Genomic DNA, 13,075 nt, shown 5'->3' with positions numbered 1-13,075 from the left:
TAATTCTTATACCTGATCATACTCTGTAAAGTAAGCACTTGTCTAATACTGAAACAGAAACGACCAATGCAGATAGCTATATCTGATAAAACTATTTATTGAGAGGTATTACTAAGCTCTTTCAAATATGCTAAAGTTCCTCCTGCAACAGGTCTATACTTAGAGCCTTCAAAAGAAGATTCATTGTCCAATGTTTTACGCAGTTCGCCATATCCCCCTCCCCCAGGGGTTTTGATGGTGACACAATCGCCAGCCCTGACTTTGAATTGAGCAAATGCTGGTAAGTGTATCCAGTGAATTTTTCCATCACTCCTTTTTCTTCCTAACTTATTTTCACCTCTGGCACCTTCTTTGCCACCTTTGATCCCATATGGAGCATTAACCCTTCTTTGGCTACGAATTGTGCACTCCAAGTCATCAGTAAACTGCACACTTCTTACCAAGCCGTCTCCTCCATTATGCATCCCTTTTCCACCCGTATTGCGTCTGATTTTGAATTCTTTGAGAATTACCGGGTATCTTAGTTCTAACACCTCAGGATCCGTAATCCTAGTGTTGGTCATATGGCATTGTGTCCCTGAATACCCATCGGCATTCTTGGTTGCACCAGATCCTCCTCCTATAGTTTCAACCATCGCAAAACCTTGCTTCATGATACCATTTTCGATTCCTCCCTTCCCGAAAGCCAAGGTGTTATTTGAACCAGCCGATGCTCCACTCACCTCAAATGCTTTCAAAATAGTGTCGTTCAATCTTTGAGAAGTCGTACTGTTAGCGGCAGAAACAGCTACAAATGGAGAAGGATTTAACAACGTCCCTTCAGGGATGATGATTGTCACAGGCTTCAAACATCCCTCATTCAACGGGATATTAGAATTTAGCATCAACCTCAATCCATATATAATGGTTGCGTAGGTGATAGAAATAGGTGCATTACCACAATTGTAAACCTCCTCACTAGTTCCAGTGAAATCATATATCACAGAACCATCCCTCTCGTCAATAGATATCTTCACACGAATAGTGGATCCATCATCAAGAATTTCCTCAGCAGTCAAGGGTAACCTATTTTTATTTTCGGTTGCGAATTTCGAAAGAAAAGACCTTACTGCCTTCTCAGCCGCTTTATTGACATTCTTCATGTAAAACAAAATCACTTCAGTTCCATATTCCTTGAAAAGCTCCTTTAAATTATTGACTCCTTTTTGGTTGGCCGCTATTTGGGCTTTCAAGTCAGAAAGATTGTCTTCAAGCTTTCGAGTTCCCGAACAACCTTCGTAGAGGCTAGGCTCCTCTACAAAATACTTGCGAATTCCATTATAATCAAACTTTCCCTGACTGACAATTTTCCAAGCAATAAATTGTGCACCTTCCTGAAAAAGCTCCGTCGCATCAGCAGCACAAGATCCAGGTGCAGATCCGCCAATTTCTGCATGATGTGCTCTTGAAGCAGTGAAGAACTGAATCTTCCCATCAATGAATACAGGAGAAATCAAAGTAATATCTGGCAAGTGTGTCCCACCAGCACATGGATGGTTAGACGCCAATATATCTCCAGGATGGATGTCCTCGCCCCAGTATCTTTTAGCATAACGAATACAATGCGACATTGATCCAAGATGCACCGGAACATGTGGTGCATTTGCAGTAAGTTTGCCTTCATTATCAAACAAGGCACATGAAAAGTCAAGTCTTTCTTTAATATTGGCACTGACACTAATTTTTTGCAAGGTTCTTCCCATTTCTTCGGCAATAGCGACAAACCTGTTTGAAAAAACGGACAATAAGATAGGATCCACGTAGTCAAAAGAAACATTTTCTTTCTGACCTTCTTCTATATCAATGATTAAATGATTCGGAAGAACAATTGCTTTCGAATTCGGAGTAACCAATATAGTCTGCGTTGTGTCTAAAATTAGGGCAGGTCCTTTGACTACTGAACCTTCGGAAAGATCTTTCAAAGAATAGATTTTTGACGAAAGTTCTCCCTCGTCAAAAAGAATATTACGAACTGCGATTTCATTCCCTTCGGCTGGCTTTATCTTTGCAACCTGTAAATCTTTATATGGCGACCTTGCAGTAGTCTGAGAGACTTTTCCACATCCACGTACACGGACATCCAGTACTAGTACCTCACGCTTATCATCAACAAATGAGAACTCCCTAAGATGAGATTCTGTGAAGCTCTGAAGAAAATCACCATTTTCAGGTTGTTCAATCATTAATCTAGTACTAGATCCAGAATAGCCCATGTTGAAAAAGATCTTGAGCTCGATACAATCTTCACTGACCGATTGATCAAGAAGCTTTTTCTTCACAGAAAAAGATAGCTTCTTACCCTGTTCTAATAATTCGATTTTGGATTGCTCAGAATATACTGCCAGGCATGGCATTTGTGATTCGTGAACAACATCAGCAAGAGCAATACCGTAAGCCGATAAAATAGAAGAATACCTATGAATAATAACTCTCTTCATCTTCAATATAGTGGCAATAGAACAAGCATGCTGTCCCCCAGCCCCTCCAAAAGAAGCTAGGTTATGTTTGGAAACATCAAAACCTCTGCATTCTGTTATGGCTCTGATTGGCTTTGCCATGGAATAATTAGCTACTTTCAAAAAGCCTAGCGCCACTTCCTTAGGGGTAAGATGTTTTTCAGGATTATCTTCATTAATTTCTTGAGCTAATTCAGTGAACTTAGTTTCAACTGTATCATAATCGAGAGGTTCATTCTCGGATTTACCAAATATACAGGGAAAATATTCAGGTATGATTCTACCAGTAAACAAATTTGCGTCAGTTATAGTTAAAGGTCCTCCTTTACGATAACAAGCAGGTCCAGGATGTGCTCCAGCAGATTCGGGCCCAGCTTTTAACGTTCCATGCTCAAATGTTAAAATTGAACCTCCACCGGCAGCGATAGTATTTATATCTAGCTGAGGTGCCGAAATCTGAATTCCAGCTGTAATAGTCCTGAAAACATGCTCATAATGCCCCGCATATCTGGAGACATCAGTTGACGTCCCTCCCATATCGAAGCCAACAATTGGCGTTTTTTCTTCAGGATCAAAACAAGTTTGTGCCTCTCCAACAACCCCACCAGCAGGACCAGAAAGTAATGCTCCTAATCCCAGAAAATCATTCCAAGAACATATTCCTCCATCTGATCTCATAAATTCAATCCTAGTGTGTTCTGCAAAATCCTTCTTAAAACCACCAATGAAATTGCGAACATAGCTCTTTAAAACGGGTGTGAGGTAAGCATCACATACGGTAGACTGAGATCTAGGAATCGATCCAATCATTGGCATTAACTCATGAGAGACAGTTACGAATTCAAAACCTAGATCCTCTGCTATATTCTTTAGCTTCTTTTCATGTATTTGGTAATTGTATCCATGGATCAAACAAATGGCGACCGATTGAATACCTTCTAATTTAAGTTGTTTTAGAGTTTCTACTGAACTTTTCACGTCTATCTCCTCTAGAATCTGAAATACTTCGCCAGTGATTCCTTTGGTGTATTCTTTTTCATTCTCTCTGTTATAATATTCCCTCTTATCAGGATCCTCCGTATACGAAGGGAGAGTTACTCTTTCATTTATTTCAACAACTTTCTCGTATAGTACACCAGGTTTAACAATGTCGAGTGCAAATAAATCAGGTCGAGATTGATAACCTATCTGAAGCATGTCTTTAAAACCTTTAGTAGTGATAAAGGCAGACCTGGCTCCTTTACGTTCCAATAACGCATTCGTAGCAACTGTGGTACCAACACGGATGGAAGAGATACACGATGTATCTAATGGCTGATCTTTTGGCACACGAACTCCCGTAGCAAATTCAATAGCTCTTCTAATTCCTTCTATAGTAGAATCTTTGTAATTCAAAGGGTCAACAGATAACAACTTGAAAACGCAATCATCTTGTCCAGGAATTATAGCTAGGACATCAGTGAATGTTCCACCTCTATCTACAGCTATCTTGATATTGGATAAAGTCATTCTTCTTCAAGTAATTCTCTTTGCATGTAAAATTCGAAATTGAATTGAAGAGTAGTCACCATTAAAATAGTCTGTCGGAGCTTCCGTCATGGTATCTATCATTCTAGTTCCTCCAATGTTTCATCTCAAAAGATAAAGAATAGAATCGGATTCGTCAACAAAATGACGGCAAAAAATAAACTGATTGATAATATATCGGTAAAACCGACAATGCTTGACGGGATATCCGAATAAATAAAGGCTGGGCAGAGTTTGAAGAAGATTCTGAAGATAAGACTTTCTATTAACAAAATAGGACTAAGCACAGTCCATCACAATATTAGTCCAGCAGTCTGTAAAACAGAGCTTCGACTTTTTGTTAGACTTGAAAAAGGTGTTATACTTGACGAACTTTAGCACACTAATGAAAAGATCAACACAAAAGCTTCTACCATTTCGTGAATCCAAAGTTACCGGTTGTACTATGAAGTAAATATTTCAGCATAAAGATCCCTCTAAATCACTTGGGCAATTATAAAAATATCATCCGTGACATCTTTTGTGATAAGATTGGTGTGTCGGATTTCCCGACAAATCTGTCGATAAATTCTTAAACATTAATGATAAGAATTCGGAAAAATGTGGGCAATATAACGAGGGCTGGGATGCAAGGAGATAAGTTATACTATAAGATAAGTCAGTTGGGGCGTTATTGATCTTCTAGGATCTTCTGTAAAGCTGCTTATATACTATAATTTTCAGATGAGTAGTACAGAAGTACACAACGAGAAAGACGAAAAAGCTGATGCATCAAATATAGAGCTTCATTCTGTTTCTGAAGAGCTCAAGGATGAGAAGAACATAGACCTTGGAGTCAAGTTTTTATTACAACATCCCGAATATGCTGACTACTCACCTGAAGAGGCTAAAAGAGTTTTATGGAAGATTGATTTACTTCTCATGCCCATTATGACTATTATTGTCTTATTAGCAGCGGCTGACAAAATCCTTATTTCTAATGCTGCTGTATATGGTATGAAAGAAGATGCTCATCTAGTGGGTTCACAATATTCCTGGCTAGGATCAATTTTTTACTTTGGTTATTTGGTGATGGAATACCCAGCAAACTATTTACTTCAAAAACTACCTGTCGTTAAAACATTATCAATTTCATTTATTTTTTGGAACATCATTTTAATGTGCATGGCCGCGGGGAAAAGCTTTGGCTCATTAGCTGCAATGAGGTTCTTGTTAGGTATGGGCGAGTCATTCTTATTTCCTGCCATGACCGTTATTACTTCAATGTTTTATACGAAGGCTGAACAACCATTGAGAACTTCTATCTGGTTCTCTGGTTTTTCGTCAATTATAACCGGTGTTCTTTCTTATGCTTTAGGTCATTCAAGTGCACACATTGATAAATGGAGACTTCTTTTCTTGGTCTTTGGTGCTATTACTTTGTTTTTCACTATAATAATGTATTTTATTCTTCCTGATTCGCCCATGTCATGTCGATACTTTACTGATAAAGAAAAATATATCGCAATCCATAGAACACAGCTCAATAGGACTGGTATCAAAAATACCGAATTTAAAAGAGATCAGCTAATAGAAGCACTTTTGGATTGGAAGACTTGGGTGATGTGCATCTTCGTGTTGAGCATCAACATCAGCAATGGAGGATTGGTTACTTTTGCGGCACAAATTGTTTCTGGACTCGGCTATTCGCCACTTAGAACAACTTTATTGGGCATGCCGACTGGTGTCTTTATGGCAATTAGCGGATGGCTAATTGCAATACCAAGTAAATATTCACCCAAAAGATTTAGGACTGTTATAACTGCTATAGTATGTATCTGTCCAATAGTTTGCTGCATTTTAATGATGAAGGTAACCAATAACCATTCTCGTTTGGCTGCGTACTACTTTTTCTACTTTTACTGGGGACCTTATGTGAGCATGATCACTTTATCAATAGCTAACACATCGGGTCATACAAAGAAGACGGTCGTGAATGCTGCTGATTTCCTTACATACTGTGTGGCAAACATTATTGCACCACAATTTTTTATTCCAAGCCAAGCCCCTAGCTATCCCACAGGCTATAATGCTATCTTGGGTTTCACTGCAGTTGCTTTAGTGACTATTTTGATATATGGTGTCGGTTGTGCTATAGAGAATAATAGAAGAGAAAAGACGTTCGGTCCTGCTTCTGAGAACTTCGATAGTAATGCAGATGCTTTGGATTTAACAGACAAGCAGAAGGAACGTTACTTTAGATACTGTTGGTAATTTTAATTCTTCTCTCATAAACTTCTCATATTCTATTTTTCTATTTCTCTATTTTTGATAACTTTAAGTAACTTCAAGCAATAGCTTCATGTTTTGAGTCCATAGTTTCATTTGTAGTCTTATCGCGAATTTCGCAATCTCCAATTTTGCAATCAACCCTTATCAATGGTTAATACAAAGGCAAAAACGTCTTAAAAAACTGGTTGTATTACAATTCACACCCTTTTACCTTAACACGAATAGATACTTATCAATTTGGTGGCCATAAGGGTTTGTAAGGAGCTACTGTCAATCATTTCATGTTGTAATTATTTGCAAGCTTCTCTGAGATCAAGGTTCTATTGAAGCGGCAGTTGCGTATCATAGTACCATAATCTTTGATATTTTCTACTTCTCCTTTGGCTTTAGACGACCTTTGTACAACTGCGATAAGATGAATGGAATGGCAAGGGCAGAGATTAGTCCAACTTGCATCGGGGGTTCCGCTTTTTATTGTTTCCAAATGTATGCCTAAAACTCTGCTTATCGTCAATATCGGAAATATATCTAAATGGGATCGGAAAAGCCGAAACTGGGTACATATAGGCTGTTAAATTAAAATTGATTGAAGAAATATTCATCAGTCGTATATGAAATCAACAACCATGAGTAGTCAGAAGGTTATAGTAGTTGGCTGCGGAGTTTTTGGCTTATCTACGGCTTTAGCTTTTGCAAAAAAGGGATATCGAGTGACTGCTTTAGATTCCTTCGAGACACCTTCCCCATGGTCAGCCGCTAATGATCTAAATAAAATCATACGTATCGAGTATCCCGATGAGATCACGGCAAAGTTGTCAGTGGAAGCATTGCAAATGTGGGAAAGTTCGCCTATATACAAAAACTGCTTCGTGAAGTCAGGAAGATTTGTGTTAAGTCCTTTCGACTCTTCATCTAAAAGATCAGAATATGAAAAAAGAAGTTACGATATTATTGAGCTGCTTGGTGTCAAGCAGCGCATTGTTAAAGTTACTAACCGAAACGATTTAGAATCGTTAGTCCCCCAATTTAAAAACAACAATTTACCTGAAAACTTTAACGCAACGTATAATTATGACTGTGGTGTGGGACTCTCTTCGAAAGCTCTTCGAGAAACATTTAACCTAGCTAAAGCAGAGGGCGTGAATTTTATTTTTGGTGAAGACGGTAAAGCCACAGGGATACTGGATAATATGGTCACAGTAGCCTCTGGAAAGGAGTACTTCTCCGATATCATTTTAGTGGCTGCCGGAGCAGCTTCAGGATTTCTAGTTCCATTAGATCGTCAAGTCAAGCCCTTTGCAGCTTTTGTTACACACATCAAACTTACTCCTGAAGAATATGAGAAGTACAAAGACATTCCTATCTTTTTCAGTGCTGAGATTGGATATTTCTTTCCTCCAGATGAGGAAAGCCATGAAATTAAACTTGCTCTTACAACATGTGATGGCTATGCCCTAGAATCAGATCCATTCAAACCTAACGAGAAAGTTAGACTTCCACATTTTAACACCGACTACCCTTCACAGACATTTCCTGAATGCGGAAAGAAAGATATCGCTAAAGTCTTGAATCTAATTGTTCCTGATCTAGCTTCACACAGTTTAGTCAACTCAAAGACATGTTGGACATCAGATTCTTGTGACAGCTATTTTCTAATCGACAAGTGCCCTTATTATAAAGGAGTTTATGTGGCGACGGGAGATTCGAGCCATGCCTTTAAATTCTTGCCTAATATTGGGAAATATATTGTCCAAAGGATTGAAGGAACCCTTTCACCAGAATTGCAGGAAGTTTGGAAATGGAGAGTAGCCCCTGATTTTGACGGCAAGCTTTCGAGCAGATACCCTAGACCACATTTAAACTTAGACGAGATCAAATTTATAGACAACTGAATTCAGAGATTACTCTTGAGGTAAGCTGATAGCACCTGGCACGGAATAGACACATGACTAAAATAATACAGTAAATATGTATATCAATACAGATATAAGTTATCTCCAATCCTGGTATTTCTTGAACTCACCTTCATAGGGAATCAAAAGTTGCATTTCTTTCAGAAGCAAAGGAAAATAAAAGAGTTATTTTTTGGTGAATCCCATTCTTCAACGACTAAGGTGATACTTGCTTAGAATGTAGCGACTTATATTGATTTCGATCTACCTTCTAAGAAATTTTTTACTTTTTTCAAAATATAAAATATCAATGCTATCAATGATATCATAATTTAAACACATCAGGATTTCATTCAAATTCAAGCCTTCTCCAAAAATCATCATCAAATGTAAAATTAAAAAGCCGATCGTTGAAAGATAAGTTATTACGGGAAGCGAAATGAACTTCTGGATGAATAATTTCAGCGTCTTTGAATACTTCTGTGCGATTATCTTCATCTATATCCCGATTGTATAATACGCTTTCGCTCAATTTTTCGAATAAAGATCGATAGATTTCTGCTTCTGGATCTCTTTCTGCAAATGAAAATAACAAGCTGTTCCAGTTAGTATATCATCATCCTGAAAGTAATAAAAGAGTACTTACTTTGAACAGGCCCTTATGTCATTGTGAGCTCTTAAGTCTGACGGATTACCAAGATAGCACATGCAGTAGACGGATGTAACTCCTGCCAAAAATAGTGTATGCAATGAATATGTGCTATATCCAAAACTGCCTTTTGTTAGTGATTCTAGTATGAGAAATGCTTGAATATATACTTACAGTGCATCCTTTTGAATTCGTTTGAAACATTGGCAAATATTACCTGATGTAGCACATGCCTTCAATAGTACCTCCTTCTCTACTTCTTTGCCCAGTTTAGAAGTTATTCTTGGTAAAATCAAAAATAGTTTCATTCTGTGATAATCAAGTAGTAGATAGTCATACGTCACTTCAAAATTTAAACTATTTCATTATTAGTAACCGCTCGTCAAATGTTCCATATATCCAGAAGATTATACACATACCTTTCATTAAAATCGTTTCTACTTGGAAGTCTCGCTAACCATTCTTCTAACTTAATACTTAAAGATTCATGAGTTTCATTCAAAGTAAACTCGTTGTTACCACCGTAAGTTAAAATGTTTAGACAGCCTTCTATTTGCCTTATTCTGCAAGTCTCTACTAGATATGTAATAGAGGTCACAGGCTGAGAGAAAAATGGATTCTCATTTTGCAATCGTTGCAACTCATATAGGTTTTCTGCCAGAATGTCTACCAGATCAAGACTCAAAGGAAAGGGAGAATCAATTTCTATATCGCAAATAGAGAGTGTTCTTCCTAAAGACAACGAAAGTAATCTATCAAATGCATATACAGACCAGAATAGCCGTTTGTCCATTTCATACTCAACCGCGGTTTCCTTTGAAAGAGATTTCTTTCTGTGTAAACCAAGCTGCGTCAATTTCCTGATAGCCATTCCTGATAATTCCCAAACATTCATGATGTAAGAGTTCTTTGAATTACATGAATAATGAAGATAAAGGGCAATTTGCATACAAGCCTTGATTTGCTGCCTTTGGGTCAAGGTAGGAATTTCAGTGAGGCTCTCTAGGCATTTGTTAAAATAATACTCACAAGAATGCCAATTCGAAATCTTCTGAAGTTCAGCTATTCTTCCACCGCTTGCAAGAACGGTATATATTATAAAATTATCCCAAGAGCTTCTCAAACTGGGGTCAGTAGAGAAAATTTGAATAATCTCAGCTTTTTCGACAAAGTGATACCTATTTCTTAAGAATCGTAAATAGCATTTCATGAAAGTACGTTCAAGTTCAGCCGAAGCACGTACTGAAGGTACGCTGCCCGCTGAATTAGAATGATTCAAAACATTATCTGTCAAAGATTTTTCGTTGATTTCATTGGTAAGTATCTTTCGAATGGCTTGAACTTTAGAGATAACTGCAGCCTTTCCAATATACACTTCCTCATTAGATGGCTGCGTAGCAAGCTTAATTATTGCTAATTTGTTATGGTCCCCTTCAAGACCTGCGCGGTATTCTTCTACTCTCATAGAGCTTGATGTCAATTGTTGTAATTTTGCTTCGTATTCCTTGACCTGTTCCATTAGCTTAGTCAACTTCGCTTCTTGCTCTCTACTATTTTCAATTCCATGGCTCAACTCTCTATTGTAATGACATACATTTCCAGAATCTCTACACCCATAACATGTTGGAACCTTACCATCACACTAATAAGTTAGTATATGTTCCTATATTCTAGAAATCCTCATTATTTACCTTTTTCTTACGCTTTTTGCAGCGAGTACAAGCTACCAAAGCCCTCATTTTGGGATTGGAGCTATCAATAGGTTTTTTATGTATATTCATAATCTTTTACACTTAATAAAGCTTCTTTTAGAGTCGGAATTTCCGACAATAGATAAGATATTTAAATCACGGGACTTTATTGGAAACTGCATCTAATTAGTGAGATATATTTGAGATAAGAAATTTAATGCCATCAGCTACGGATGGGAAGAGAACATAGTTAATAGTTAAGCAAAGAGGGCAATCTCAATTTACTTAGAGAAGAAAATCAACAACTCTCCTTGTGATTGACAGTGTCAGGCATATTTCTACATTTTCTTGTTTTCAACGCAAGCTCATTCATTACGATATCCTTTCTCAAGTTTTTTCTCTTTCAATTACTATCAATTGTGATAATATGATGAAATAACAATATTTGTGATCATGGATCTACCACCGTATTAATAGAGTTTTGTAGCAGAATCTAACATATCAGAACTAAGGAAGCGATATAATATTAGATCATCAAATAACTTGAAACCAAAATAAAGAGTTGATCCCGAAAAGGAACCCAATTTAAATAAATAAAATTAGAAAGACTGATTTATCGTAAGCCTTTATTATGGCAACTTGAGACACAAATAGTGAAGTTTCTTTTACAGGAATTGAAATAGCGAAAGTGTTTCGCAGAGACGAAAAGTTCATGACAGTAATTCATGGCATCGTTTAATAATATATAAATCCGAGAAAAACATATATAGATGATCAAGTAGAGGGCAGTTTCTTCCTTCTTTCTTCAAGTTCGACTTTCTTCTTTCTTTCTTCTTCATCAACAAGAGATAACCTCAAAGCCTCTTCAATCATCCTTTCCTCCATAGGATTAATACGGGAGCTAGAGCTATGCGTGTGTCTTCTTCTGCTAGAATTATTATGCGTGCTTCTCCTTCTGGATGCATCATTGCACTCATCGTCATCCATGATTAAGTTGGAAGCGTGTATAGCACTTGCTGTGGCCGCCTTTCTAGCGAGTTTGCTTCTTGCAGAATTCAATTTTATTTCCCAGTCAGGTCTGATCATGTCAGTCGTAATAACCCCAGGACCATCGGCAGCTATCGAAGTTCTCCTGGGAAGCTTAGCAGTAACATGTGGTGCACCACTGTCGCTTTCAGGAGAAGAAGATAATGCGGAGCCTTCTGGTATGCTTTTGAATGGTGCAGAATATCTCGATGGCTTGATGCCATTTACCCCAGTATTCAAGTCCTTGGGGTGATCGTAAGTGACTCCAAAGTTCGGCAGAGCGCAATATGGACAATTAGCCGCTTCTGATATTAAAGAATGTGGTAGTTCGTCTGAACCTGGTTCATTAGAAGAATCGTCATGTGGAGGATGGGGATCAAGTCTTTTAATTTGAACAAAGCATTCGGTGCAAATAGGTTGAACGCAGCAACGAGAAATGTTGAAGTTCGGGGGATAGTATAAAAAGCAAATAGGGCATTCTGATGCATTTCTATAAAGCCGCAATAATAAGTCTTTTGATGGCAAATCAGGAGAAGCATCAGTATCGCCGTTCTTTAGTTTCTGTTTTTGCTCTAAAAATTTAGATTCCTCTTCCTTCTGCAAATCTTTGATTCTGTATACCAATGATTTAAGCTTGGCCTTCTGCTCCTGTCTCTTGTAATAGTTGCTTGATTTGTGAATCTTATGGTTATCTACATCATCCTCTTCTTCCTCCGAGAACGCCGCCTCAATCGAATGTAAAGGCTGTTGCCCTAACAATAAGATTAGCTCTTCATCAGTCCATGAATCATCAAAATCTTGCAAAGGTGTATAAAATGGAGCTATCAGACGATTAACAATCAACTCTCTTACGATTTCAGTATCGTAGTCTAGATTAGACTTGTACACCCCAAAAGGAGCTAAAAACCCTCCATCAACGTTGTCTGTATAGTTAACAATAAGGTTAAGGTAATGCTGATCTCTCTGCTTGTCCTTCTCCTCTTGTTTCTTAGATTTCTTCAAATCTCCTAATGAAGTAGGAAATACATTAGAGCTGATTCCTCTTCGGCCCAATCTTCCTGCTAGTAGATCCGAATGTGTTGTTGGACTAGAAGAATATGAATTACCTCTACTCCCACTCTCTTTAGCCGGAACATTACCCATATTTTGACCTTTTAAGATAAATTCCGTCTGATGTAGGGTACGAAGACCAAGTTACTGATATGATACTATTGTATAGTTAGAGTGTTATAGGTTACATAAAACAACCGTAAGTTGCTCACGAATCATCGTAGTGTATATAATCCAGATTCCGGCTTTATCGGTCACACTATAATTTTAGTCGAATTTATACAATCCTGTATGTAAGTTATGGGTATTTGATATCTAGATCTATATATTATCTATTGTGACCATTCTGTTTGATAATCAATTTCTTTCGCAAAGTATCTTACAAATCTCTCTTTGAAGTCCTCGAGGGAAGAGAAGGGTTTTTGTTTTTTCTCTTCATTGAACCAATCTTTAGCTTTGCCTTCTAGGTTTCTA

The 13,075-nt window shown here is 37.7% G+C and overlaps 4 protein-coding genes across 4 annotated transcripts; 2 read left to right on the top strand and 2 right to left on the bottom strand.

Moving 5' to 3' along the window:
* Positions 1 to 95: 95 nt before the first annotated feature.
* On the bottom strand, positions 96 to 4,004 carry PRCAT00002161001 (uncharacterized protein; the record flags this gene model as incomplete). Its single annotated transcript, XM_062951998.1, has 1 exon — positions 96 to 4,004. The coding sequence occupies one exon, from the start codon at positions 4,002 to 4,004 to the stop codon at positions 96 to 98; it is 3,909 nt and encodes a 1,302-aa protein (XP_062808945.1).
* A 741-nt stretch (positions 4,005 to 4,745) lies between these two features.
* PRCAT00002160001 (uncharacterized protein) lies at positions 4,746 to 6,275 on the top strand (the record flags this gene model as incomplete). Its single annotated transcript, XM_062951997.1, has 1 exon — positions 4,746 to 6,275. One exon carries the CDS (start codon positions 4,746 to 4,748, stop codon positions 6,273 to 6,275), a length of 1,530 nt encoding a protein of 509 aa, XP_062808944.1.
* Positions 6,276 to 6,904: 629 nt separating this feature from the next.
* On the top strand, positions 6,905 to 8,185 carry PRCAT00002159001 (FAD-dependent oxidoreductase; the record flags this gene model as incomplete). The annotated part of the gene is made up of 1 exon (XM_062951996.1): positions 6,905 to 8,185. One exon carries the CDS (start codon positions 6,905 to 6,907, stop codon positions 8,183 to 8,185), a length of 1,281 nt encoding a protein of 426 aa, XP_062808943.1.
* A 3,114-nt stretch (positions 8,186 to 11,299) lies between these two features.
* SIP5 (Sip5p) lies at positions 11,300 to 12,694 on the bottom strand (the record flags this gene model as incomplete). The annotated part of the gene is made up of 1 exon (XM_062951995.1): positions 11,300 to 12,694. The coding sequence occupies one exon, from the start codon at positions 12,692 to 12,694 to the stop codon at positions 11,300 to 11,302; it is 1,395 nt and encodes a 464-aa protein (XP_062808942.1).
* Positions 12,695 to 13,075: the final 381 nt, after the last annotated feature.

This window comes from Priceomyces carsonii (genome assembly GCF_900007245.1).
Source record: "Priceomyces carsonii strain CBS4050 genome assembly, scaffold: Debaryomyces_carsonii_scaffold_2, whole genome shotgun sequence".
Classification (NCBI taxonomy): Eukaryota; Fungi; Ascomycota; class Pichiomycetes; order Serinales; family Debaryomycetaceae; genus Priceomyces; species Priceomyces carsonii.
Note: the sequence above shows the minus strand (reverse complement) of the source record. Positions and strands in the feature narration are given on the sequence as shown.